This window comes from Falco naumanni, chromosome 10 (assembly GCF_017639655.2).
Source record: "Falco naumanni isolate bFalNau1 chromosome 10, bFalNau1.pat, whole genome shotgun sequence".
NCBI classification, from domain to species: Eukaryota; Metazoa; Chordata; class Aves; order Falconiformes; family Falconidae; genus Falco; species Falco naumanni.
In genome coordinates, this window is record NC_054063.1 from 28,434,609 (window position 1) to 28,461,661 (window position 27,053).

Consider the following 27,053-nt stretch of genomic DNA (forward strand, 5'->3'; position numbering starts at 1 on the left):
GGCAGCTCTCACCTGGCGGGGCTGGGACTCACCATCTCCAAGCATTTCATAAGCCTGCTAAATGTTGTCTTTTCACTTTCTATCATAACGGTGACAAAATAATATGTATTCTGCTTAATAGAACAATATCTTACAAAAGACCAGTATGGCTGGTTTATTTTCCAGACAACACTAAAATATGCTCTTTGTGGCAAAGCATAAGGGCATCACTTTGTGGAAGACATGGCTTTTTCTTTATGGCCTTTTTTCCTTACTCAGGCCAAGTTGTTATGTGCCTAGGAATTCCATAAGGTATTTAATCATTAAAAAACAAAACCCACAGAAATCTATGAAGTATTTGGAAATTGCATCACATAACATGTTGGGTTTTTTATCCAGTGTTTAAATGTGTTTGCCCTTTGGCATGTGGCAATGCTAGTTGAGTGATACCCATTGGTATTCACAAAGTCAAAGAGAACTTGCTTCTAAGTAGTCCTCACATTATATGCTCCAAAAAAAAGGACATCAGGTATGCCCCTATCGTTTATGGGAGAAAACAAACAGGTGTCTTTAAGTTCAAGAATAACATAACCACTTTTGGTATCTATAAATTCTCCCAGAACACTTTTTTATGAAAAATGAAATGCTTGTTGCTTATCTTTTTGCAAGGCATTACAAAGATTTCCTATTCAAATTGCAGTAAAATTAATAAGTGATTCTGGAAAAATGTTAATTAAAACTAGTATGCGGCAGCATGGGGGGTGAAGGAAGACATGCAGAGTATGGTCCAGCATGTTGTCTGCAGTATTTTATACACCTCATGTCAGTAAGTTTAATTGTTCATAGAAAGGATATTCACATTTTTACCAATCCAAACAAAAAGCAAATTTATTAGTGCCATGAAAGAATAATTATCAGATCGTCCACAGGTAGTTATGCAGCTAATGACCTCAAGATGGGAGTGTAATTAAGGCCTTCACTCAGGACTTCACTCACTCTAATATCCTTTCCTGTCTCTTCATTTATGTTCCATTCATTAAAACTGTACAGATCATTAACTCATTAATAACCACAGAATGCAAATGGAGTGACACAGAGTGAATTTAATGTCTCTTTGGTTGTGAAGTATGCTCCAACGCTGTGGTGGTAATTTTTTACAACTGTTATTAGAGTGGTTCTGTCAGTGAAAGAAGCTCCTAAAAAAAAAATAATTTATGAAAGCTAACAAGAATTAATATTTCCCTATTAAATAGCAAACCCAGCCACCAGACAGGTAAGGGAATTAACTGCTATTCTAAAAGATACATTTCAGGACATTAGTGTCTCTTCTTTTTTGAATTAAAGGGCTGTTTCTATAGATACTGATCTTGCCCTTTTTTTCCTATTGTAATACAGGAAAAAAACTACCTGTGTCTTTTCACCAAAATTATCCCATTAAAAGAACTTTGACAAACATGGATAGAGGTTAGACAGAAAAACTTGTGGAAAAACTGGAATGATTTATGCATAATAATTAGTTGCATAATATACTGTACATCAGAGGGTTTTTTCCTCAAACCTCAGGTCTGCTTGGCCAGCTGAGCAATCTGTTCAAGACAAGCATCTTGTCACCTGGTCGTGCAAACCCTGCAGTCCTTCAGCTTCCACTTAACTCACTGAAAACCTCAATAGTAACAGATCTCATAAAGAAAACAGTATTTCAGAGCTATTTGATTTCCTCTTGTTATTAAAAGTCCTTTTGAGGCCAGGGGAGCGACTGAAAATAACTGCTAGTGAGATGGATGGCCCTACAGATGCATTCAAGAGACACGGGGTCAGTCCCTGGCTATCTCATGTTTCTTCTGAGCATCCTTGCCTAAGCTCTTGAGGGCCAGAACTTCAAAGCAGCTCCAATCCCACTGTCCTGATATCAGGAAAAACATCACTGCTTAATGGGAGGTCTTTGTATTTATTTTTTTGTGTGTGACCTTTCATTTTTCTATGCCTAAAATTCCAATCTTTAAAGGGAAAATACATGTTTTTCTCTGTCACTGCCACCACAAAGTTCTGCTCAGTGGCCGAAAAATACTAAGAGGAGGAGTGCTCATGGAGGGGCTGCTGTAGTAATAAAATACTGACTTCAGTGTTTTGCTTTATATAGCGTGACATATCTGGGGTACGCTATATGTTGTCGTTATTCAAAATTCAGTCATTGATGGGAAAACATTTCACCCAGATCAGCACACTGGCCTTTTTCTAAGCAGTTCAGTTAGCTTTAAAAAATGACTATACTTTTACAAGTATCATAGTGAAAAAGTTAATTAACAGGGCACTTAATCACATTTTTGAGCACCAATACATCAGGTATAGATGTCATTTTCATTAATATCCTCCAATATTTATATTTCTCAAGACTCTGTAAAAGTACTGTTAACAGACTTGAGAAGAAGAGACAATTTTCTTGCTGAACTGAGTCTGTGTGATTAAGTGCTCAGTCTCTGGTAACAAATGGATGCAACAACCTTTAAATCCTTTCCATACAGACAAATTAATGCATTTCTCATAATAATATTGCTGGAAGTCTAGACAGGTCACTGCATCTTTGTGACTTTCTCTGCATGAGTCAGATTTACAATGCTGCACTGGAAAAAGAAAAAAAAAAAGGGGGGGAGGGGGGGCTATGATGACAAGTTGATAAACAAGTTAAAATAATATAATTTGCACTGCGTCATTTGTATGCTGTCAGCGTACATATAATTCCAAAAATCACCGTGGGTAAATCCATTATAGGTCTGCTAAGTACTGCTGCTGGGTACATTGAGTCCTGACGCCTCATCATGCTTTATACCCGTTAGCAATTTGCATGGCAGAGCTACATAGCTCTTAACTGAAAGTCACACTTCCTATTCCAGTAGCGCTGACATTTAAATTTGATGTCAATGTTACACTCTCATCCGAATTTCAAAATCCCTTGTGCTAATAGTGCTTAAGCCTTAATTGCACATTTAATCATAAGAATTACAGAATCATTCTGGGAAGTTAGATGGGAAAAAAATGCAATGGACATAGATACCAAAGCAAATCAAAGAGGAAAGACAAAGAAAAGAAGGCGTTTTCTATTTTACAGAAAATGTTAAACATGTTTTTCAACCAATCAGCACAAATGGTGAAATATGAGATTCCTCTATCACCTTCATGCTGCTAAATGTTGTGTGCTTACTGTAACTAAAGATGTAAAATTTGCCTGTTTATTTACAATTTGGAGGTGACCAACAGATTTGCTAGCCTCAATTAAATTCAAGTAATGTACATGGAGTTTGTTGGGTTTTTTTAAAGCTCTGCACACCAAAAAAAATATAACCCCACAAAAAATAGTATTCTGTACTTGAAGAGAGACGGATTTTTAAAGAGGCAATTAAAATATTTGACCTCAAACAGAAAATCAATCCTATCTACAGGCTCCCTGAACCTAACGTTTCATGACTATCAATGAACTTGCTGTAAGACTACAGCCACTAAGGAAAAAAATGTTACAGAGTTTGTGAAATAATGAACTCAAACTGGAAGCTGAGATAGTCAAGAATGTTCAGTGTTAATGCTGAAATGTCAGAACCGCAATTTATATATCAGTGCATGGATCTCATGCAGTGTAACTATTTTGAGAAAAGTCAAAATAAGATTTTGAGCTGGAGTCCACAGACATTAGAGAAAGTCTTACTACATGTGTTACTGTAACACATTTCTTACTGACATTATACAGTGAAAGTCTTTTTGTTAGGTCCATAGTGCCTCACAAATGATACTCTGATTTCATAATTATGCTGCCAGCCACTATCACATTGTTAGAACTGCACAAAAATAGATCTTACTTTTTCAGAAAGTTGCCCTTTTCTCACTGAAAAGGGATTTGTTCATAAAAAAACTGTAACAGTTTTTTATAAAGAATCTAAAAGTACGAACCTGATCTGGAGGCTGACCGAAGGCAGGATGAAAGACATCATCTAATCCTGTTTCTGACAGTGGGAATAGGTTTGCTTTTGTATCCAGCTACATTCTACACTCAGAAATTTGTCTGCTTCCAGTTTAACTGCCATCAAAACCAAATTGATACTATGGGGAAAAAATAACAATGATTCATTAAGATTTTTTGACAACAAAAACTGTATGTTCATGAATTGGAAGCAGAAACTACTGATCTTTTGATACTCCATCTGATCATCACAGTTGTTGCTAATAGCATTCAAGATAGCAGCACAAAAGCTCAGCACAGAAACTCAAAGTGCAGAGCAACGCTGGATCATGGTAAGACTGAAAAAGAAGTATTTAAGATGCAAGTATCCTTTCAGGCTTCAGAGGTGCATGGTGGCATCTGAAGGGCCCTCTGATAAGCATCACATTGTATTTTGCTGCATCTGGACACGCTGCAGTAATCAATGGCATTATAGCAATAAGTACTTTTTAATCACTCTTTTATTGCATCTTGGGTCACCAAATCCTGACAAGGCCAGTGTATGAATGGCATTCATTCCTTTCCATGAGCAGGTGGAACTAAAGTCAGAAAGTCTTGGAACCTCTGCCTTGCGAATGTGTCAGTCTTCAGTGCCATTTGCTCTGACATCAGCTATGTTTTGCTGGTCAGAGCAAACCACCCCAACACCACACGCCCTCTTTGCTGTCAGTAATTCCCAGCTGTGTTGGTATCAAGGTCATGTTGCTTGAGGTTGTGCTTCAGTATTTCCTTGAAGATTTTCATCTGACTGCCCTGCTGACATACTCTTCCTTTTAGTACACCAAATACATGTGCCTTGGCAACCTTCTAGAACTGTTGTCTTCCATCCCAGATATAAGACCAGCCCAGTGAAGTTTACTGTACTGATCGCAGTTGCAGCTCCCTAGAAGACTGCTATGCTCTAAAATAATTTAAAAGTCAACTTCTTCCTACCTTGAATGCACAGTATGGTGAGCAGATGAAATCTCTCCTCAGCTATACGCATTATCAGCAGCAAATCTGCTCCTTCTTGTATAGAAAATTAGATAAAGTATCTACTTTGCAGACCTTTAATTTAATCTAGAGACTGATAAGACATTGCTTCTAAGCTTTATTTCTTAAAAAAAAAAAAAAAGCAAAAACCCACAAAAGATGGACAGACTGTGCTAATGATATTTGACAGTTCTTTGTCCAAAAGAACACCCTCCGATAAGGTATTTAAAAAACAAAAATTTTCATGGCCAACATATGTTGTGCATTAAAATGACTAATGCCAGACAGTGATACAAAATGACATGCATAATGTCCTTTTTCCCCAAGTTTACTATGAGTTCATACCTCTCAAACCAAGCTCGTCATCAGCTTCATGATATTTTTTTGTATGTGCTTACTTCCATGGGGCATTTATCAGCAAATCGATGTGATTCAGTGCTTGTAAAACTTCATAGTCTGTTCAACTGTGTTCACGAAACACTGCAGGCCCCTCGATGATACACAGATCAGCTTACACCATCTGCCAGGCTTTCTGTCACAGAACAATCTTATGATACTGTTTACAGCTACTCAAGTCACTGCGGATGCTTTCCTGGCTTGCATCTGATTCTGTGTCTGGTTGCATTCTTGAGAAACAATCCTCTCCCTCTTGGGGCATGCTAAAAAAAACCCCAAGGCTCCTGAAGGAATTTTACAGGTGTTTTGGATTTTTCTCTTGAGAAACCTAACTTGTAGGTCACTGTGGAAGTCCCAGTCTTGATAGTGTCCAATGCTTTGGTCAAATTCACTGGTAAGAAACAGAACAAATATGCTATTCTATAATTTTCTGACAAATACCTCACGGGCTGCATCTCCTCTGTATTTTAAGCTATATCTTGAGTCAAACAGCATGAACTGGCTATATTATTCTCCAGAAAGCGTTCCAGTAGTGTGCTATCCAAGACAGGATAATTCTTGCCTTTTTTTTCTTTTTTTTAATTGTCAATGGTAATGAAAATGGCACTTTTGAAATCCTGCCTTTCTTATGTTTTCCAGTTTGAAGGGGCACCACAAGCCCTCATAGACCATTTTGAGGGAGTAGGGGGATACATACAACAAACAGCCATTGCTGACAGGATATGTCTTAAGCAAGGCACCAGTACGCTGCATTTTCTAATAAATTTGTATATCTATTCATCAGTTCATGCACTTGATTCTTTCTTAGTATTTGTTGAGGTTTTTACTGACTCTGAACATACCTGTCTCTTTTTGTTAGGTCCCTCTGACAGCTCAGCAGACCCTCAAAATTAAAAGCTTTTGTAATATTTATAGAACTTAATGCACAGATCCCCATGTTACCTGAAGCTCCACAAAGCCTTTTGGTGGGTTTTCTTCATTTATAATTATTTTCTAACTCTGTAACTGTTTGCTTGGCTTAGATTAGGTATGAAATCAGTTTTATTTGTGTACCTGTCTAGCCCAATGTTGCATAAACAGCCCTAATTCTGGATCAGTCCTTTTCTTCCACTCTTTTTGATTACCCTTCATAAATCAATCTGGGCTCAGTTTTGCTCTGACACTCATGAAGTCATCAGGAGCTCGCAGACATAAATCAAGTAGCCAGGGCTCATTCTGAATTCATTGTTCACGCAACAATGGTTTGAGATAAAAAGCCAGATAAAATATGATACAAGCTCTATAAACAGTAGGATACTATACTCTTGGCAACAAAACATCTTGTATATCTTCTTTGTTATTTTTAAAAGTCAGTGAATGTAACCACACACACAATATTCAGAGGTATTAATGTGCCTAACAGCTTGCTCACAATTTTGGTATGTTATCTGGCTGTAAATATAAAACAAGATATTTACAGTAAACAGACACTATTTGCCTGATCTGTTCCCTACTGCTTACTCCCTTACTTGCAGCTCTCACCAATTTCTGGCAGCGGAAGATGTTCAGCATTTGTAAATATCAAACAACTCTCTCCCCTGTTTATACAGAACAGAGTTCCTGGTCTGGAAGCAGATCCTTAGCACCAGTCAGAAATGTACCTAGGCCACAAGCTCATGTGTAAAGCTCTCACATTATCTATGTAACACAGATTAAGCAGCCTGTGTTCCTTCCCCCAGGTAGGAAGAAGTCTGGAACTGGACTACCGAAGGACCTATAGAACTCAGCCTTCAGTGGCTTTGACCTTCTGCTGAGACCAGCCAAGCCAAAACACAGTATGTTATAGACCCAGCGTCAAATATTTCTGTCCAGAGTTGGACCTATTGCATATATGTCATATAATTTTTCTTTTTTATCTGCACAATATATGATCAAAATAACAATGCAGCCAAGAATGCTTCTGTTCAGTGCAGATGTACAGAGCTTCCCACAAAAGTTGGACTTAATATGCAGAGCTTCAGCACAAATAACTCTAAGCAACAAGTAGCATCTCCACTTACACTGGAAAATGTCTGAGACTTTGGAACATACGGCAGCCCAGTGAGAGCTCCTGGGCACATACAGTACTGTCTCACATTTCCATCTGCTAGCTCTATCAGGTCAGCCACAAATTCTTCAGAAAATTACCGGACAATTTTGTTCCGGCAGAAAGAGGACATATCCAAAACCATTAGTCATGCAACAGAATTGTATTTTTTTTTAGATTTGAAAAAGGTAACACCTAACCTTGACACGGTTCCTTAAGAGAAAGGCAAATGTCTGTATTGGTATTCTGGTGTAGTCTTGCAAAAAAAGTGGAAGAGCAGCGTCATCAATTCTGATGTCCTAGAAGTCAAAAGCAGGCTGGAGAATGGACAGATCCAGCATTGTTTTGATCCAAGCAATTATTTAATCACTGAAAGAATTTTAATGAACGCTGTAAGAAAAAACATTTAGTTATCACCTTGAACATAAATGTTTTATTTGAATTATGCAGTATAAGCAAATAGAATTACATCCTTGTTTTCAGAATTAACCTAGCGAGCTCTGAAAACACCTTTTTGCTTTGCACCTGCCACTCTGTGCATCAAACAATCAAACAACTCTTAAATCTCATAAAATGAACTCCCAAAGTCATTGAAGAGATAATAAACTAGGTTACAACACTTGTCGGGTATACAGTTAAATGTCTTTCATATATCTTTAAGTGGTTATTAATCTCTGAATTAGTTTAGAATACATTAACCTTCAAGGTAAATTAGATCAATCAAGAAAATGACTCATAAGACTAGGTCTATCTTTTTTGCTCAAATTTGGAGTATGTGCTAAGAATATTACAGCAGCAGGGAGAAAGCTCAAATGAAGCTCTTCCGCGGAAGTATGGCATTTATCACGGAGAGGGGCTGGACATTCATATTCTTCTTGATGCTTATGGATAAAGTTGTTCCTTAGGAGAAGAGGAATCAATGACCAGACAACAACAAAATGTTTACAGCTGTGCTAGAGGGGAACGCTATGCTGTGAATGTAGAATGAAACGAAGCCCATGAAAATTAGATGTAATCATATCCTCAGCTCAGTTTATTTTCTACTCTGGATTTATTTTAGCCTTGTTGACTTTAATTATAGTAGTGGCTGAAAAGCTTTTTTCTATTCCATTTTGCATATGGCACACAGTCCAGACATTTGTCACATTCTGCTTCAAAAATTACTTCGATCTTCAGCTTTTTTACTTCAGATCTTACAGAAAAGAGGTACTTAAATACTTATGTGGGAATGGACCACCATTACAGTTACTATACGTAATATGCTGTGCATTGTTTTAAGAACCTATGAACTCAATGATTAGCCACTGTTTTCTAAAGGAATATGAGAATATTAACACCAAGTAGCAAGAAGACTAACCTGAAGTCAAATGGGTTTTAATGTGAATGACCAATGGTGAAAGCTCTGTGGTGGTTTAAGCTAACGATTTATTTTTGCTGTTGCAAAATGCCACACACAGTTATCCTGGCTTTGCTGACAAGTGATAAGTCACTAAGACAAGCTCAGGCTCCTATGTTTGTGAGAAGATAATTAACTATTTTTACAGGATACTTCAGATCACACCAGTGATCAGTGTCACTATAATGCTATATTCCAAATCTACGTGTAAAATCCTTAGGTATAAGCTGTAAGAGGAGCATTTCCTCTAACTGCAGTTAGTGGAGCACAGCTTTTATGTATAGTCGTAACACACTGAAAAACTGAAGAAAATTGATATTATCAAAACATTTCCTTTCACTGGTAAGGGGTTTATTGTATTAAAACTTCAAAGACTGCAGTTTGCCTTGACATCAGACTATCTAGAAGCATGAGATTTACAGTGCTGATACATGACATATTAAGACTTGATGTGCTTTACAAATGGACAAGAAAATCTAAACCGAACATCAGACCACCTTGTAATACCAGTATACTGTGTTCCAAGGGAAAAGAAAATACAGATAGAACTTGCAAAGTGAGATCTGAGAGCATGACAGAAAGGAAGTAATACTGGACTCTGGTTTGCAGATACTGCATATCAAACACCTGACTTAGGAAAGCATTTTGCTGTTATCAAACTTCTGAAATACTTTATAGTCCTATTGTTTTCAGTGAGACTGCTTACAGGCTGGGATTGCATGCACCCTTCAGGCCTTTGTTGGACCAGAACCTAGGGGCTGGAACCTGCCCTTCTTGCCTCTGGGGCATAATATAGTATAACCCAAGCAGTCTCATTTAAACCCTTCCTCCAGTTCACCATTATCTTCCAGCAGGGTCAAGAGCATTTTGCATAAAGCAGATGCTAGCCCCAAATGAACAAAATTAATACTTCTCTTGTCTTAGAGCATCACGCCCTTATGGTCCCACAGAAGTCACGCTGAGCAGACTGAAGGGGAGCCAAGGATCTGTGCTGTGATTGTCTGCAACAGTGTCGCTTTCTTGAGGCATTAGTCGTATTGGTTGTGAAGAATTTCAACACAGGATGGTGAACCCTGCAGTAGAAGAGGGAGATCTAGCTATCACAATTCCAGCTTCTCCTGAGCCTCTGTCTGTGGACTTTAGCACAATAAATGCAAGCGACCAGATCCTGGTTTTGGGCAGATCTCTAGAATATTACAGCCATTCAGCCAGCAGGGACACAAAAATCTGCTCCTAGCTCTTCCCTTCCCAGCTATTCCGCACCTGCTGAGATAATGCTCCTACTTCAGCCTAATTGCAGAGAATTGAGTAAAAGCTTTGTCCTTGTGCATCTACGAATAAAGACAGCATTTCAGCAATCTTGTTGCAATTAAACACAAGTCTGAGTGTGCATGCTGTAATTAAAAATATGACTGTTTCTTTAAAACAAATCAGTTTAAATTGGCATTCTAATTGAAAGCCTATTAAATATAGTAATAATGCTGAGAGATTATTTAAAATCTTGACACCTACATGATGCTCTGAAAACACTGACTAGTTCACCCTTGCAACAGCTGACACAGATAAGTAAATAAATCTAGCTAATATGAGGAAGAGAAAAAGAACTGAAGTAAATAAATCTAGCTAATGAGGAAGAGAAAAAGAATTGAACAGAAACTTCATTTTTAAAATTGAAATTTATTAAAAATTTTCAAGACCATACCAATTTTAGTTAAACGTTCAAAAATGAGATTAAGCTTTTTTTATGTTCTCATAGCATCCAATGAATAGTTATGGTTATAGCGAGTCAGAATGCTGTCCTGAAATGCCCTGCGCTCATGATAGTCTCAGAAAGGCCACAGCAGCTTAGCTTAAAAATCCTTCTAGCCCATGTCACTCCTTTGAGAGCAATCCACTGTGGTCATAACACAGGTGAGTATGAGAACAAAACTAACCTGTGGCAACTTTTTCTTTGCATAGCCTCTCAGCCTGGAGAACAGTTGCCCTGACTTCCTCAATCAAAGGTGTTATTTTTGTGATTTTTAAAAATCTCTAGTCAATTACTAAAATTACCTATCTGTAGAAAAAATTCCTCTTTTCTGTGTTAATGGTTGGCTTATGCCTTAAAACATGAAGTTAATGGTTAAGAGCTGGACTGACTCTGTTGATAGCACACTCTGCAGTCTCACTGGGAATTTGTCTTCCACTTGTAATACTCTTATCTCAGAGAATTTGGCGGTGTTCCTCTGGAGGCCACCACCGGGAATGAGTTTATTTTCAGGAATACTCGTAGCTAAAAGAAAAGAAGTAAATTCAAAGCAAATTACAGAACTGCTTAGACAAAAATCAAATATCAGATTAAAAAAAAAAGTCATTTTAACTAAAACCCTGATTCTAATAGACTTAATGGTTGCTGTCATAGAATTATTTAGGTTGGAAAAGAACTTTAAGATCATAGAGTCCAACCGTTATCATAACACTGCCAAGTCCACCACTAAAACACTTCCATCGTTCAAACAAGAACTATGGTACGAGATTTGTACCCAATTAAACAGGTTGCTTCACAAACCTCTCCCATTTTTAATAAAGCTGACACAACAGCATTGGAGACCAAGAATTGTTTAGTGAATTTCTTGAATAATTGAACAAATAAAAAACTCACTCTATTTGTGGCCAATTTGCAAACAGAATGGGAAACAATGTGTTTGAATAAACTGTTCATTATGAATTATTTATTCAGTTCTAGTAACTCTTTGCATGGGGCTGTTTTTCTTCATCTGTGTCAATTGTAAGGAGACACATTATTAAAACAGCACATAATTCTGTATTTACTATAACTAAAGAGGGAAGTTAAAGTTTTCTGTCATCCTACGTAGTCTCTATTGAAATGGCTAATGTGAATACACCAAAACTACTTTATGTGTCAAAAAGAGTATCTGCAACATTTCTGAATCCTCTGTGGGTAAACTGTCCAGAGAACTATGTCGGTACATGTCAGGGAAAAGTCCCGCTGAAGTTTTAAAACACACTTGTCCTTGCTCCTGGTTAAATGGCTGGAATTCATCCTCTGCTGAGGACATAAGATAGACTTTAAGGATCTCGAGGTCTCATTTGTGTTTCAAGTGTTGGTTTCATTGCATTGGTAATGGAGGAATTATTAGTCCTCCCATGAGGATCTTCATTTCCATAATTTAATTTACCAAATTCTGTACAATGGTGAATTCTCAGCCCCACACTTACATAATCTGCAAGCAGACTGTGTTTAATAACAGAAAGGAAGACCCTCTGATAAGATTTATCCTTTCTATTTAAATCCACATATTTCAATTCTAAGTTACCAGATGACATTACTGTTAAATAGATAACTCCAGTGGATTTAGCTTCTTTATTCTTAACTGCAATTCTGGCCTAAAAATTACTTTTTCATTACTAATTCTTGGTTTGGAGAATGTGAATATGTCGCCTCACAAAATACTTGGACAGTTGCTGTGATGTCCCTGCGACACAGGGTATAAATATTTTGTTTTAGTGAAGCTTCTAGCACTGACTGGATCCTTATGCAAGAGACAGGCTTGTTATTATTGTCTGAGAATAATGGATGCAACCTCTAAGAGAAGGCCAGCAGAATTACAGACCTTAAACTTCTCTCAGCTTATAAATTGCACAGTACTCAAAAGGATAGGCTCTGTGTGCCCGAATACTTACCTGTCTTCAATCATTATGAGCTAGTTTAGGTACAATATAACACAATTTGAACTTCCTCTGAAAAGTAAACCTGAAAGGATTAGTCTATAAATGTCAGCATGTCTTCACCTTGCCCTTTCTTTCAATGACTGCTGTACCTAGTAGGCTCTGGCTAAAAGACAGGCATCCAAATCTCCAGCTCTTCCAAATACACTTTCACGTTCAAAATCCAGCTTTTCTTGGTCCGGACAAACGGCTAATTGAAACCAGGACAACCATACGCACTTTATGTCTTTAGCTATGATAGACTGGACATCACCACTGTCTGGCTCTGTTCCACTTATGCTGTTAAAACCGTTAAAGAATTTCCTTCTCCTTAGGGACTACGAAACAATCACGGTTTTGTGTTTTAACATTTTGCAGGCACTAGGGACAGGTGTGTTTTTAGCTGCAATCACTCTACTGTATACTGCTTTGGAAAGCAGAGATAAGCATCCCAAATACCTGCTTCACACAGAAAAGAGATGAAATAAGATTAGCACTTTTTAAAGGCAGGAGAAAAGGGGGCAGGGGAGAATAAAAAAAATCAATTCCAAAGAGCTACTAAAAATTCATTTCTTCACCTGAATAATTACTTGTGATATCCTCTGAAATACCAGTGTCACTCTAAGGGGTTTATCATTTGAAGTGGTATTTCCATGGTAGCCAGTACTATCACTATAATCCCTTCCAAGCTTTTAAATGCTCTAATAAAGCTGAATATCAATAAGCAAGGAAGGGACAGTTGTAGGCTTTACTGTATTTTTCATCTCATTATTCTTTATAAAATGGCTGTGTCCTTCTTCTCTTAGCGATGTTGCCTTGCCTACTGATTGTACCCCTTTTTAAGCCACAGGGAAGAAATAAAACATCGTAAGTAATTACATGTGCTTTTTCAGATTTTCCATTTTTGAAAAATAATAATAAAATCTTGAAAAATACATTGCAGAGACAATAAAAAAATGTATACATATGCCAGTCACCTTTTTTCCAATTTCTGCTTTTGTCTTGTCTCTTAAGAGATAAGACCAATTAGTGCTTTTTCCTCTATATCAATATTTCTCACAGGCTTTGGTACTAATTTTGAGTCAACTTTAATACAAAGTCTAGGAAAAACAGTTTGCTCAATGCAAATCACATCCAACTTCTGTACACTTTGAGTTGAGGACATTTGCCTCTACTAATGTGGAGATCTTTGCATCTGTGGTCTTATATTCACCACATTATAGATGTAGTAAAGTTTATGTTTAATTCACTTCCTTCCTCTGGCCCAGTGTTTGGGGCACTCAGTAATGATTTAGCAAATAGGGGTCAACTCTAATTCTTCAACAAAACTGAAATGTTAACCATGGGAAAAGCAGACATTGTTGAGGATCTTCCTGCGCTGCACTGTTCCTGTAACAGCTAAGATCATCAGCAAAACTGTTTCAGACATACAAAAGGCTTAGATGTCCAAATATATCAACTCTTCCTGTTCCCAATTCCAATCAAAAGATTCCCTATAAACTCTATACATTCCACATCTAGGTAGGTAAAAGAAAGAATTTAGAGGGCATGCCACAGCTTGCTTTGTGTGAGAGAAAGTCCAATTGCTGTGAAATTCAATTACTTTTATTGAAGGCACTAACACTGATACAAAATCCCAACAGACAACACAGCAAACAAAAATGAAATATTTTCTCATCATGTTTCAACCCCTAATTCCACACACGGGAAATTTGTACAAATGCAACAGCAACGAATTCAGGAAATCTGCACAAGTATATGTAAAAGTGAAGCTCAGGTGTTTTTCTAAAGCACTGTTTGTTTTATCACGTGTGCTCAGAACCCCTTTAGAAAAAGCTAGAATGGAACTCATTAATGCACTGTGAAAAGAAAACCCCACCACACTTCTGTAGTCTATAAAGACAGTATAGACATTTCAAACATTGCGGGTGTCACCTTTTCACAGCAAGCTGTACGTTGATTCTTAGATCTTTCTTATCCACTGCTTCCAAATGAACCATATTCACTATGAAATGGAAATAATTTTTTTCTAGTTGTTGCAAATTACCATGTTTGCTTTGTGCCTTAAATTATTCCTTTATAATTATGCAGACTACTATAGCTCATTAATTCAGTTCTATTTCACAACCAAAAGACCGAGAGCACAGCATTTTCAGAGCTGAACTAGAACTTTCTCCTTTCATTATGATGATTAACAGCACAGAATGTGACACAATCTAGTTCATATAATTCAGCTAGGTGTAACTGGTACATTGATGCTAACAACCAACTCTGTAGCCTTATTTGAAAAATAGTACAGAATAAACTTAGACGTACACAATAATGAAGAGGTAGTCACTGGAAATACCTGAGATTTTTCAGAAAAGTTGCATTTATAGAGACTCTCTCTTATTTGCTCCTTCCAAAATTTATGACAGCTAAGAGGAACTTATTTCTTTTGGCTCTGAATTAATCACTTTTTCATTTTACTTTTTTTGTTGTTTTGCTTTTCCAATTTGTGAATTGTGTTAATCAATTAATTATACCTCCATTAACTGAAATATAAACATTTCAACAGGAAGCTACAGGTCATCATGTAAGCAGAGAAGCGTAAGAGCCTAAATGCAAATTTTTCAGCGTGCCAGGAAGTGTGTGAACTAAAGCCAAGCCTGATCCAGAGCTTGTTATCAATGCATCAAATCTACTGTGGAATAAAAAGCAAACTTTGTATTTGCCATTGCAGTACAAAGGACAAATGAAAATAGGAGGTTACAGACAAATTACTCTGCAAAGTTTCCTAACTTTTGTATCAACTTTGAGATCAAGAACTTCACCTTTGAAATAACTGGGAATTGAAACCAGCATTTAAGGAGCTGAGGGAAAGAGCCTGTGATCTTTCTCCCACATGTCCTGTTTAATTATAAGGAAAGCTTTGCAAGGCTATTCATATTTGACATCAAACTCAGGAAATTCTTGAGATAATTCCTATGCTAACCACAAAGTTACTGTATGTTGTCATAGCAACAAGCATCAGTTGAAATTTCATGATGATATTAAATAAATCTTTGCTTTGATATAAAATGAAATGCAATTTTATTTTATTAGATGTTTGTCATATCAAATATAACGGCAATAAAATTATGTGTCAAGAAGTTCTAGCCAGTGACAATAAATAAAAGTCAACCCGATATGAAATTCTTGCACTGATGTCACTAAACAGCATTATAAATACATACAGCTACTTAGCAGTCTGTTGTCTGGAAAAGTGAAAGCACACAAAGCCCAAGCTAGATGTAAAAAATGCAAAGCACTAGCTAAGTGTCACTTATAGTACATGTGGTTGAAATGCAAAATACTGGTTGGTGAGCCTTAAAAGTAGAAATGGAGCTTTCATACTCATTTGTGGTAAAGGTGGCTACCACAGTAGAAAGTAACAATATCATATAGGTAAAATACTGGGTTTCTGAACTTTGTTAAAGTGTGACAGCTACTGCATCCAAATGCAAATCTGACTATAAACCTGTACTTTATGTCCTCTAGTTACTTTTTCTTCAAGAACTCAAAAAACAAAAAGAAGAAACCCACAACCAACCAACCCACACACACCTGTACCATATCCAATTCTTCATCCCGTGATACTTTGTACCTGCAATAGTGAGGTGTCAGAGAAGTGACTGTATGGGTAAACACAAGTGCTATAATGCACTCCTTGGCTATTAATAAATACCTCTACCTCCTCGACAGCTACATCACATAGGAATGAACTGCAGGGAGGATAATCTGGGAGAGAATAGCTGCAAAACCTCTGCAATGGTGATCTCACAGTAACATCTGCAAACAATCATAAAGTTATTCCATATCCCTAGTGTCCAAAGCTAGAAGGTGAAGAGAACGGAAAGAAGAATCCTCAACTGTAGCTCCATCAAATGTTGCAGAACAAATTAACTAGTCATATAAATTCTACAGTTGATTTTGCTACCACTTTCGTAAAATCAAAGATCATGACCACAATAAAATGTGTATTCATGGTCAAAACTCTTCTGAAGTGAAGTCCATTTTGCTCCTTTTTTTCAAAAATAGTAATTCCTAAGGTTTGTATTTGTCTGCATGCGCACAGTAGAGAAGTTTTCTGCAAAGTGCATACTGTACCAGCACGGTCCCATCTGCTTATAGTCCATAAGTATTTGTGTACTCCTACTTTGCTTCAATAAGCCTACCAGGTTTACTCTCTACAGCAGCAGGAAAAACAGCTGGAGGGGGAAGAAGGAGGTAGCAGAAATGCTGTGGAGTTTAAAGAGGCCTGCCTTCTTGAAGGATCTTGACCACAAACAAGAAATTAACAGTTTTCTAATTCTATCTGCAGAATAATTACAGATACAGCAAGGACTATGCATGACAACTACCAACTTTGAGGGAGATGTTTGTATTAACCTATTAACCTACTTAACCACATATCTGTTTACAATTCTTACCTCCCAATTGCTGTTTCTTTCATGTAAGCAACTGTACAAGCCAAGGAGGGGGAAAACGTACTGTCATCCTTAATACAATTTTGAGTTTATACCTCAAAAGAAAAAAAAAAAAAGTAAAATGGTTGGGGCATATTTTATACAGAAGGTTTAACGCAGCTATCTACATAAGCAACACAGGAGTTGTCAGGATATCCATCTGCAGCTGACATTATCCTTGCTTCCTTCATCAAAAGTCAACCACTATAAATGCTATCCTGAACATCGCAAACACATCCATTGCTCTCCTTTTCAAGAGCATGAATTACCGTAACATATTTGTCTTAGGTAGCACATGCATGAAAAACATACAAACATTTCTCTAATCCCTACAAAGGGGAGACAAGTCTCAAGTTTAAAAGCTTCCCCAGAGGCTGTTTGAGAGCATAGACATGTTTAACATTGATGCTAGGAGACATTTTCAAAAGCAAATTAAAGCTTTTATGGATGAAATTTTAATAGCAACATTAAGCAACTGTGGAAGAAAGCACTTTCACAATAGGAATGAAACTGAAAGTTTTATTATTTTCCCCAAAAAGTGTTAATAAAAAACAGTCTTGTGTGTAGAGTTGCCATCAGTCTTTAGCAATGTGTGATGAGATTAGTAATTTTTATCCATGTTGATTTACCACTATCATGTACCCAAAAGTAGTCAAGAGTCAGGTTTTATACATGTGTGCTATAGGCTGTTGTTATTCAATTACTAGCCCTTACCAGTGGCGGTGGTTTAATTCACACTTCTATCCAGATACCTAACAGCCAATAGAAATTTCAACTGTAAACATAATTTTTAAACAGTTTAACTTTACCAGAGCACTACAAGTCTGGTATGCGCAGTCATATTAGCTACAATTAACAAGGCAAGAAAATCATCAAAACGTGGCGATATGATGGACATCTGTACCGTGCTTGAAGGGGTAAAACTTGACAATCTAAAAATCCACTGAAGAATGTTTTTCCTTACTTGTGCTGGGCTGTGTTAAGAAAGCAAACTCGAAATTTTCCTAACACCCTCAGGAAATCGCCAGGTGTAGTACTGGCCAAGCCTGTATTTCACCATCAAGTACATCTTGTCCCTCCTCTCCCCTGTACAAGCAGTAACGATGCCAGACCTGACCACAGGTTATCCTGAAGCAATCCTTTGGTGACCTTACATTACAACCCTGCACCGCACCACTCAGCACCCCCAAGCATGGTGTTTGCTGGCATGAGTATAGAGGGCCACTTAACGATACCTGCAGTTTATTAATTGAGATCAAAGTCACAGTGTACTAACCAGCTTTGGAGAACAGAAGCAAACAAAAGGTTTTTGTAAATCTGCAATAAATTGCTGATGTTCTGCTCAGGTTTATCTTTTTTTTTTTTTCCTTTTATTACATCTCTAAAAGCTGAATGCAGTCCCCTTTAACTGTAAACCTGTTTCATCTCTTGCTGAGTGAAATCCTTCACAGCCACTTACGCCTGTGTTTGGTGCACTGCATTCTGTGCAGTCTGATCAGCAGCTAACATCTAATTACAAAATAATTTGTTTTTCTGTATGACTCATACAATCAATATAAGGACAAACTTGGTTGTAAATAATTTCTGTCAGGCCTTATCATGCCTATATACATCCACATTTTTTCTCTTCTTTCATGAATCAGACTATTAGAATAACATTAGATGAATTATCTGAACCACTGACTCATGCAAACCAAATTACTTAATTCTGTTGCTCCTGCAGAAAATATGGCTTTAGTATTCAGAATTCAATCTTTTTGCTCTTCGAAGTGATAGTTAATACCACAAAATTATCTGTACTTCAGCTACACACCACTTCCTAAAATTATTGAATAATTATCAACCACATTTGTATTAGGGAGTGTAATGGTATGCGAGGATCTTCTATACAGAAGCATTGAGCAATAACTAAGGTTCCACTGGAGAAGGTTAGCCTAGAGATCATCATGTGGAAAACGTTTTCATATAAACTGAGAAGATACGAGTCACAAACAAGCCCCTGAAAATATCATAAGCACAATAATTCTGTTCTACTATGTTTTACAGAGGTTTTGGCAGGTTACTTTGAAAAACTGGTAAGTTAAGTCTCGTTGACAACATGCACTGAAATGAGCTGTATTACACTGGCTGCATTTTTGCTAGTTTACCCACTTTAATTGCTGCAATCAAGTGAAAAGCCAGCCACTGGTGGCTCTACAACTTGCAAAACAAAAACTGTATGGAAACTGTATTTTATTTAATACAAAGATGGAGCTGAAGAGCAAATTCCATCACTAAGAGATCATAAAAGTTCACTGGCCCAACACTCTAAATGAAGCCTTTAGATTAAAGTAACACTTAACACTTCTACAGTGTACCTCTTCTTTCAAGTGCTTTACAAATATCACTCATTGACAATACAGAGAATGACAGTAAACTATTTGCATTCTGACAACGACATTAAAAAAAATTATGTTGTCAAGTGCAGCTAAATGATTTGTGGCATGTACAGAGGTGCACAGAGGATCAGGGTTTTCTCATGGACTTGTATTATCTGAACAAGACAGCTGTAAGGCAAACAGCACTAGAGATAACAGAAATTTCCAACCTACCAAAAATATAAAGTACTTAGAAAATGAGGCCCTACACAGAGTAAATGCCAACTGGAAAACAATTGCATATATTCACTAGGAATGAGAAAGGTTATTAAAAGCAAAAACCAGGCCTCTGTCAGATACCTTCAAACAACTGATGGACGATCTGCAAATTAACTTCTGCAATGACAACTGAAGAACAAAAAGGCATTTCCTGCATGTTCTATTTTATGCATATAAAAATACCAAATGATAGCCTGGGACAGCAGTTCTGTAAAAATCCAGTGACTAATCTGAAAAAGTTTTCTGGAGAATTACTTGCCTGACGTGCAAACACAAGTGTCCAAATCATACAAGGAAACTAGTAATTACATGTGCAAAAAGGCACCTAGATTTTTCAAGGCTGCATGGACATACAATTTGTAGTAAGGACTAAGCCAACAGGAAAGACACAGGATACACATAAAAGCCTAACCTCTAGTAGTGTAGGAAGCCCTAGTGAAATGGCCTAAAATACAGCAACGCCATGATAACCAGAAACAAAACAAAGAAAATAAGGGGGTAGGGCTACAAAACCAACACGAGGAAAGACCTTTGGCGTTCCCAAGAATGCTCCAACAGCCTTCTTTTCTCCGTAAACACCAGGGTATGGTTTTTATACCTACATGGACAATTCCACTTCTAGGATACCAAAGAACAGCAGGGACATTGCAAGCTCTCCACACTTTGCTAACATTCTCCCTTTGGGTCCTTTACTGAACTAAAGTCCTCATTGGTTTCACAGCTGCCACTGGAATCACAGTTAGATCTTATTAGCTGCCTTCTTTTCGATAACGAAGCCACATCCATACTATGGCCTATCTAGAAATCACAATAATTTTAAATAACTGCAGTCTGCACAGCCACGAATATGCTCAGAACAGCAAAGCTGGCACAACAGTCATTTAGGAGTGAATTCTGAAGTGTTACCAACCAATTAATGAGAATGTGATCATTGCAGCCAAAGTTTCACCTTAACAAAACCCAGGGCAGGGGCGCCCTGTAGAACAGGCTCCCCAGGTCTCTGATGCCACCTGCTGGGTGCTTCTCATCACAGGTCAAACTCCACCCCTAGCTCGAGTTTTCACCCGGAAAAAGAAGTCTTTTACATTTAGTTTGGTTTATAAAGGAGAGTGCATCGGATGGTTTACTTTAACCCACCCAATGAGTAGTTTTGCTGTTTCGAAAACCACTCAAGATACCAGCACCTCGTAAGACCATAACTTTGCTCTCAGACAGCTTTGGACTAAGAGCTGTATCTAATGAAGCAGGATAAGGCACAGCTGAGTCACCTAAGTCCGCAACACTCCTGTCAGCTGCTATCAAATAACTGGGTACCTTCTTCTTCCTTTCGCAACTAAAAGAACAACTCCAAGTCCACCCAGAACTGCTGTAAGTAGTTTGCCGCCAAACAATTGCCTAATTGTACAGAGGGTTCAGAAATTATGTAAAGGAACACCTATACCTCCTTGAAGGCCCAACACACCCGATTTGCTACAAGCACTGGCTGGCAGATAGAGCAGCAGAGTTGCCACAGCGACCATATCCACATTTTACCCAGCAGTAGCTGGAGTATTTGCTCAGGAAGTAAGGAAAACCTTGAATTCTTTCCTGAGACATAGGTTTGAATTGGAATCACAACCAGTTAGAAAAGAAGGTTTAAAATCTGTACAGTTATAGCCAGGGTATTTATACACATGTCCAGCAGCAGAAGCATATAAACCATTGGAATTATACAAAAAAAAAAACCCACACACACCCCCTGGGAAATGCCAGGGGTAAACAGAACATTAACCCAGCCTTGGAAATTTACAGCCATCAGTTGTATTACATCCAATGTATCTTAAGTGCTTGTGTTGAGGTATTAGATCTTCACTGTCAAAGAGTCTTCTGTTATGGCTCTGCTACAACTTATATACAGTGTTAATAAACTTACGTAAACAACTATGTAAGTTTCAATGCTGTAATCCATAAATAACAATGCATTGGTGAGCTGCTGCTCAGGTACACTGAAGATCAAGTTCAGTATCACTACCCTGTTAAAACTACTTCAACAATAGAGAAACCAAGTGTAGGGGCCGTTTTTCTCCACATTCACACTGTTTGGAGATAATATGCAATTGACATGATAGCTAGGCATTAATCACTTTATAAAAACATACTCATGTCACACTCTGATTATTTATATTAAGACAATGCCTGTAGATTAATACTGGGCCAACTGAATTCTCTGTCCACACTGTTTTGGAAAATATCTTAAAAAGTATGCTAAGATTTAATTTTTAAAAGCAAAGTCATAATGAGCAGGTATTTCCATGGAACAATACATTAATCAAAGCAGGCAAAAATCCAAAAGCAGAATTACAAGGAGACAGTACATATTTTTTTAAGGATTAAGGAGTCAGCAAATTAAGACATTTTAAGATTACATTCAACTCCACACAGCAACGGAGGCATAGTTTCAGGGATTTACACTGACATAGCAATATCATCAATGAACAATTATGACATTAATTTGGTATATAGATGTGGATTTAGAAAATGACTGTTCAGGAAAATTAGAAGAAGTTAAGACTCACCATTCTGACTTACAGCATCTTTTGTGATTCCCAAATACAAAGTAGTAAATCACTGAACATGACTGTGACTCCAAAAGCTTTTCCTCAATACCAGTGCGAGCCCTCCTTTCTCCCCTGTCAACTTGTTGCCACGTTGTGCACTGAGCTAACAGTGTTTATGCTATCTGAGCTAAGACTGAAAGACAAAGGATAGATTTAGTATTTCCAGGAAGGCTGCTAAAACCAGCTAAATAGCATTACAGCTGAATAATGCCCTATATATTACAGAGAAGCTTTTCTCAAACAGCCATTACAATGCAAATCAAAAATTCCTCATTTCTATTGTTTCTATACTTAAGCATTTTCATGAGTGGAAATCAAGACCAAGGAAACTACAACATGTGCCTGACTATTACTTTATTAAACAACGCAAATATTCCAATCTTGATGCTTTACCAACAGTATGAAGCTAATTCTTTCCTGAACAAATAAATAACTGCAATAACCAAAATAAGAAAGCTCTCATTAAATAGATGGATCCCAAAACAGGAAAGTGAAAAACAAAAGAAAATAAAGTGGTGGATTTTTAAAAAACGTAATTGGAAGGATATTATCAAAATATTTAATAAAACAAGGAAAAGTTGTATGGTATATTTAGAACACCTTTAACTGTCCTCAGCCTCAAGATTTATGTTATTTCCAAACTTGGCATAGAGCTGAACTTTCAGGTCAGATAACACCCTCTGAATTGATTCCACTCGGGATTCTAATACTTCAATTTCTTCTTGTAAACTTTTCTGAAAAAGAAAAAAAAAAAATCAACCAGTTACGTAAAACAAGCAGAGTCATGTTTGTCAGTAACATATACAGAGGTACCCCGTTGCCAGCTTTGTGCTAAGTCAGGCTGTAAGACTTATTACAGGGCAAAACAAAGGCTAGCATGACTTTGTATACTGCCATCACAGTTATGACTGTGCATGCACACTCCCCTCCTCAAATCCTAAATCAAACAGAACTTTAGAAAGTGAAAGGTTCAAAAGATGAACAGGTTATCCCGTTCCAATGCTCATCGCACTACAGCGGCCAGTACAGTAAAGGAGCTCCCTTTTGCCCCAACCAACCTTTGCCTCCTCCAGCATCTCTTGCGTCTCTTCTTGGGAATGACTAATGAAGACATCTCCAATTTGGTAGGGTATCAGAAGTGAATCACCATCATCAAGCATCATGATGTCATCACAAGCATCTTCCAAATTCTGAAGTTGTTTCTATTTATCAAGACATAAGGCGGTCAGTGATCACTTTGTATTAGGCAAATTATTTCAATGGATACATTGTCATGCTATCAGCTGAATAATGGACTCAGTGAGTCCTCATTTTGGGCAAAAATCCTACTCTCCAGCATGATATCAATACGTTTAACAGAACAGTTCCAGAGCTGTAATTTAGCATAAGTATTAAATTCAATGGAGCTGTACCAGTAGAAATTTCTAATCTACGCTCATTATCTGTCATTAACAGGATAATTAACTGCCATGGCGAGAGAAATACAGCAGATTTAAATTTCACTAGTACCTGATATGCTCTTACACAGGAATTTTTTAATTTAGCTAGAGAACAGAAAAAAATAGTAAAGATGGCAAATATCAATTACTTTATTGCTAAAGTAGGACTGCTCAAACACCCGGCACCTTAAGCCATCAAGGGAACATCAACAGCCACTACATATGTAGACAATGTTTCATATATGACAACTAAGTAGTTCTAAGAACTGCACACAGAAATATACAAGTGGCCTTTATTTCTCATGACATTTTCCACTTTCATGTTCTCTGGCTATTTCCAAAGTATCAGAAATCCCATATTAGAAGCAAAGCATTACTTACAGTAATCCGCAACCCCCATTTTCTGTGTTACAGCTGAAAATTAATTCAGGGTAATGAAGAATAAGTGCTATTTGAAGCAAATATACCTTTTTCACTTCTATTTCCTCTTTCAGCTCTGTGATCCTACTAGTATTTCTTGCAAACTTGTTAATTTTCTGTTGGTCTTCAAAAGTAACATTGACATCTTCTGCAGCCTGCAAGAAGGAGAGGTCAAAATGAAGACTTCATTTCTTACACTACCATAACTTGAAGCTCACGCCAAGGTTACTCCTTCAAAGCTTCTGAAAAAGTCTTATAGCCACTACATCCTGCTTATACACTTGATTCCTTAAGGCGCCTCCTCAAGGGCATCCGTAATAAATAAAAAAAATAGCTGGGCAGAGGTGCTAGTAACATCCACCTAATGCATCAGCTGCCCATGGCATCCTAATGCCAAAGGTCGTCTCCTTGGCAGCACTGACAGCTGAACCTTGCACCGGACACCTCTGCTCCAAGATCAGCGCAGGGTACCGTGTACCACGTCGATGTAACCTGTCAGCACCATCAATTAACGCTAACTGATTAGCTGCCACGTGCCGTAAGAGATCCCTGTAAGAGATCCGAAGCCGACAGAGCCTGCCAGACCTCCGGGGGCGGCGGCGGGGCTACGGGAGGGCCGGGTGCCCCCCGTGACAGGCGGCCTGTGCCGCCAGGACGCCCCTCTGCCGGTGCACAGCACCCTGCACAGCACCCTGCACCGGCACGGCCTCCGCGACCGCCGGTGCCACCAGCGCCGCGCTCGCACGCTCGGTGGCGCGGTAAGCGGCTCCGGTAGAGCCGGGGTAACAGCGCCCGGGCCTTAATGCACCGACAGCGGACCGGGGTATTGTCGGCAGGGCCGGGCCCGGCCCGGCAGCGGCCTAGGGAAGGAGACCCTCCGCCGGCCCGCGCAGGGCTGCCGCCCCGGGGCTGCGCCAACGGGGGCGGGCGGCCAGGGAGGTGCCTCGGGGGTGCCGGAGCGAGGGGTGGGAGACGGCGCTGAGGCGACATGGCCGCGCCGCCCCAGCACCGAGAGACGACGGCACCCGACGGCCGAAGGGCCCGGCCAGCCGCCTCGGGAGGAGCTGAGCCCCCCTCGGGGGGAGCCCGCGGCGGGAGAGAACGGCCGGGAAGGGACCCAACGCCCGGAACCCTCCGCCCACACTCACCGCTTTCTTCATGGTGGCGGCCATGTTGGTAGGACTGAACTACTCACCCTCCCCACAGGGGAGGAGCTGGGGGCACGGAGGAACGAGGCAAGACGAAAGAAAACGCCCAGCGGCGCCAGCCCTGCGCGGCTCGGGGCTTCTCCCCCTTCCCAATCTACCCCTAGTCGGGAGAGCTGCACAGAGGAACCACAGAACACACAATAATCTTCAAACCCCACCGCCCCCCGGTAGCGCTTGGTACGTCCTGTTTAAAAGGGAAGAGCCCCGACTCCGCCCCTCCGCTGACACGGGGCTGTGGCTGCAGCCTGCCCGCGCTGCCGCCAGGGGGCGCCACGAGATGGGGCCTCGGCTTCCCGCCCGCGCCGGGCCGGGCCGGGGCAGCGGCCGCAGCGCGGGAGGGTACGAGGCGCCTCCCGAGGGGGCGGCCCCGGGCAGGGGCGGGCTGAGGCCGGGGCCGGGGCCTCGTCCGAGCTGTCCCCAGCCCTCGCCAGCCAAACCAGGCGCCTTTCTGAAATGGCAGAGGCCTTCACGTTCAAATTATTGCAGAGGGACTTTTTAAGCAAAAATAAATGTTTTTCTGCAAAGGCTGGTTGACAGCTTCTGGACAGACACGGGGATCGTTGGCATTTATGCTGTGTAATTGTTTCCACATGCTTCAGTTTGTTTAGCAAAAATAAAAAAACAAAAATGAGGGCAAAATAAACAGATCATCATAGCATTTCAGAGACACGGGGGAGAGGCCTGGCACCGCGCGTCCCTGACGCTCGGCTGCAGCAGTACAAGGCCCATGGCCCGCAGTCCTGGGCCCGGGGGATATTCAGGACATGAGGGCTCAAACCTGACAGGATTCCTGAAGGTATCACACCGACCAAGGCTGGTCCAGCTGCTTCTGCTGGCAGCGGTGTCAGAGGTTCCTTGAGGCTGTGATCAGCTCCTGCCTGTGTCTGCCAAAACCTTATTGAAGAATGATCAGCATCCTCGGCACCCGGCAGCCTTCAAAAATTTAAATACACCTCAGCTACAAAGATTTCCAAGTGATACTGTTGTGCCGGTGTCAGGTGGGGATGGCAACAAACCTGCACTGTAAGATCGAAAAAGGTGTTTTAAAATATCTTCAGGTGTTTTGCTGTGATTCATCTTTTCACTCTGCCTTCCTGCGAGCTGCGCTTGAAAGTCATTAGAGTTAGACCCAAAGAAAGTATCTGGGTGCAGAAAGCCCAGGGCCCAGGGCAGCGTGCTTTTAGAGTCTTGCTTTGGAAAGGAATTTGGAAAGCTGAGTGAGAGTCTGCAGCTCATTGAGCAGTGTCTGGGGAGAGTTGGATCTCCAGAAAGAAAACCAAACAGCCCTGCGACCAAGGAGCTGTCTAGGGTCAGCGCATTCAGTCCCAGTCGCCAAAACTGCTGAACCTTTCCTCAAAGCTGCCAAGAATCACCTCCACCAGTTTGGAGTCCAAAGATCAAAACCATTTCCTGAAGGCAAAATTTATAACCTTTCTTTCTCAAGCCACGCTTTAAAAAAACTAATACCTTGTTTGCATGCAATGGTCTTGTTCTTCAAATACTTATTCACAATGTAGGATGTGATGTACACTTCCTTGCTATCTGATGGCATACAAATTGACATCTCTCAGCCCTCTCCTATCACCTGAATCATAAATAACTGCATGTTATCAAATGACCATTTTAATGAAAATATAGGAACAATGAATGGAACAGTGCTAGCGTTTGCTTGTTAGAACCTCTTGTTGCTGCGGGAGAATCCAGCCCTGCAGCTGCAGAGGAGTCGTTGTTCCATGGTAGCTCATAAAAGTCCATTCCAAAG

General features: G+C 39.4%; 1 protein-coding gene and 1 long non-coding RNA gene across 2 annotated transcripts; one reads left to right on the forward strand and one right to left on the reverse strand.

The window, feature by feature from the left end:
• The first annotated feature begins 5,117 nt into the window (after nucleotides 1-5,117).
• LOC121094400 lies at nucleotides 5,118-19,561 on the forward strand. Its single transcript, XR_005829836.1, has 2 exons — nucleotides 5,118-6,300; nucleotides 7,054-19,561. It is a non-coding gene; the product is annotated as an uncharacterized LOC121094400 (long non-coding RNA).
• A 3,000-nt stretch (nucleotides 19,562-22,561) lies between these two features.
• On the reverse strand, nucleotides 22,562-25,436 carry PFDN4 (prefoldin subunit 4). The gene is made up of 4 exons (XM_040607860.1): nucleotides 25,232-25,436; nucleotides 24,131-24,238; nucleotides 23,283-23,426; nucleotides 22,562-22,958 (listed from the first exon to the last, which is right to left on the reverse strand). The coding sequence occupies exons 1-4, from the start codon at nucleotides 25,253-25,255 to the stop codon at nucleotides 22,827-22,829; spliced, it is 408 nt and encodes a 135-aa protein (XP_040463794.1). The 5' UTR covers nucleotides 25,256-25,436; the 3' UTR covers nucleotides 22,562-22,826.
• Nucleotides 25,437-27,053: the final 1,617 nt, after the last annotated feature.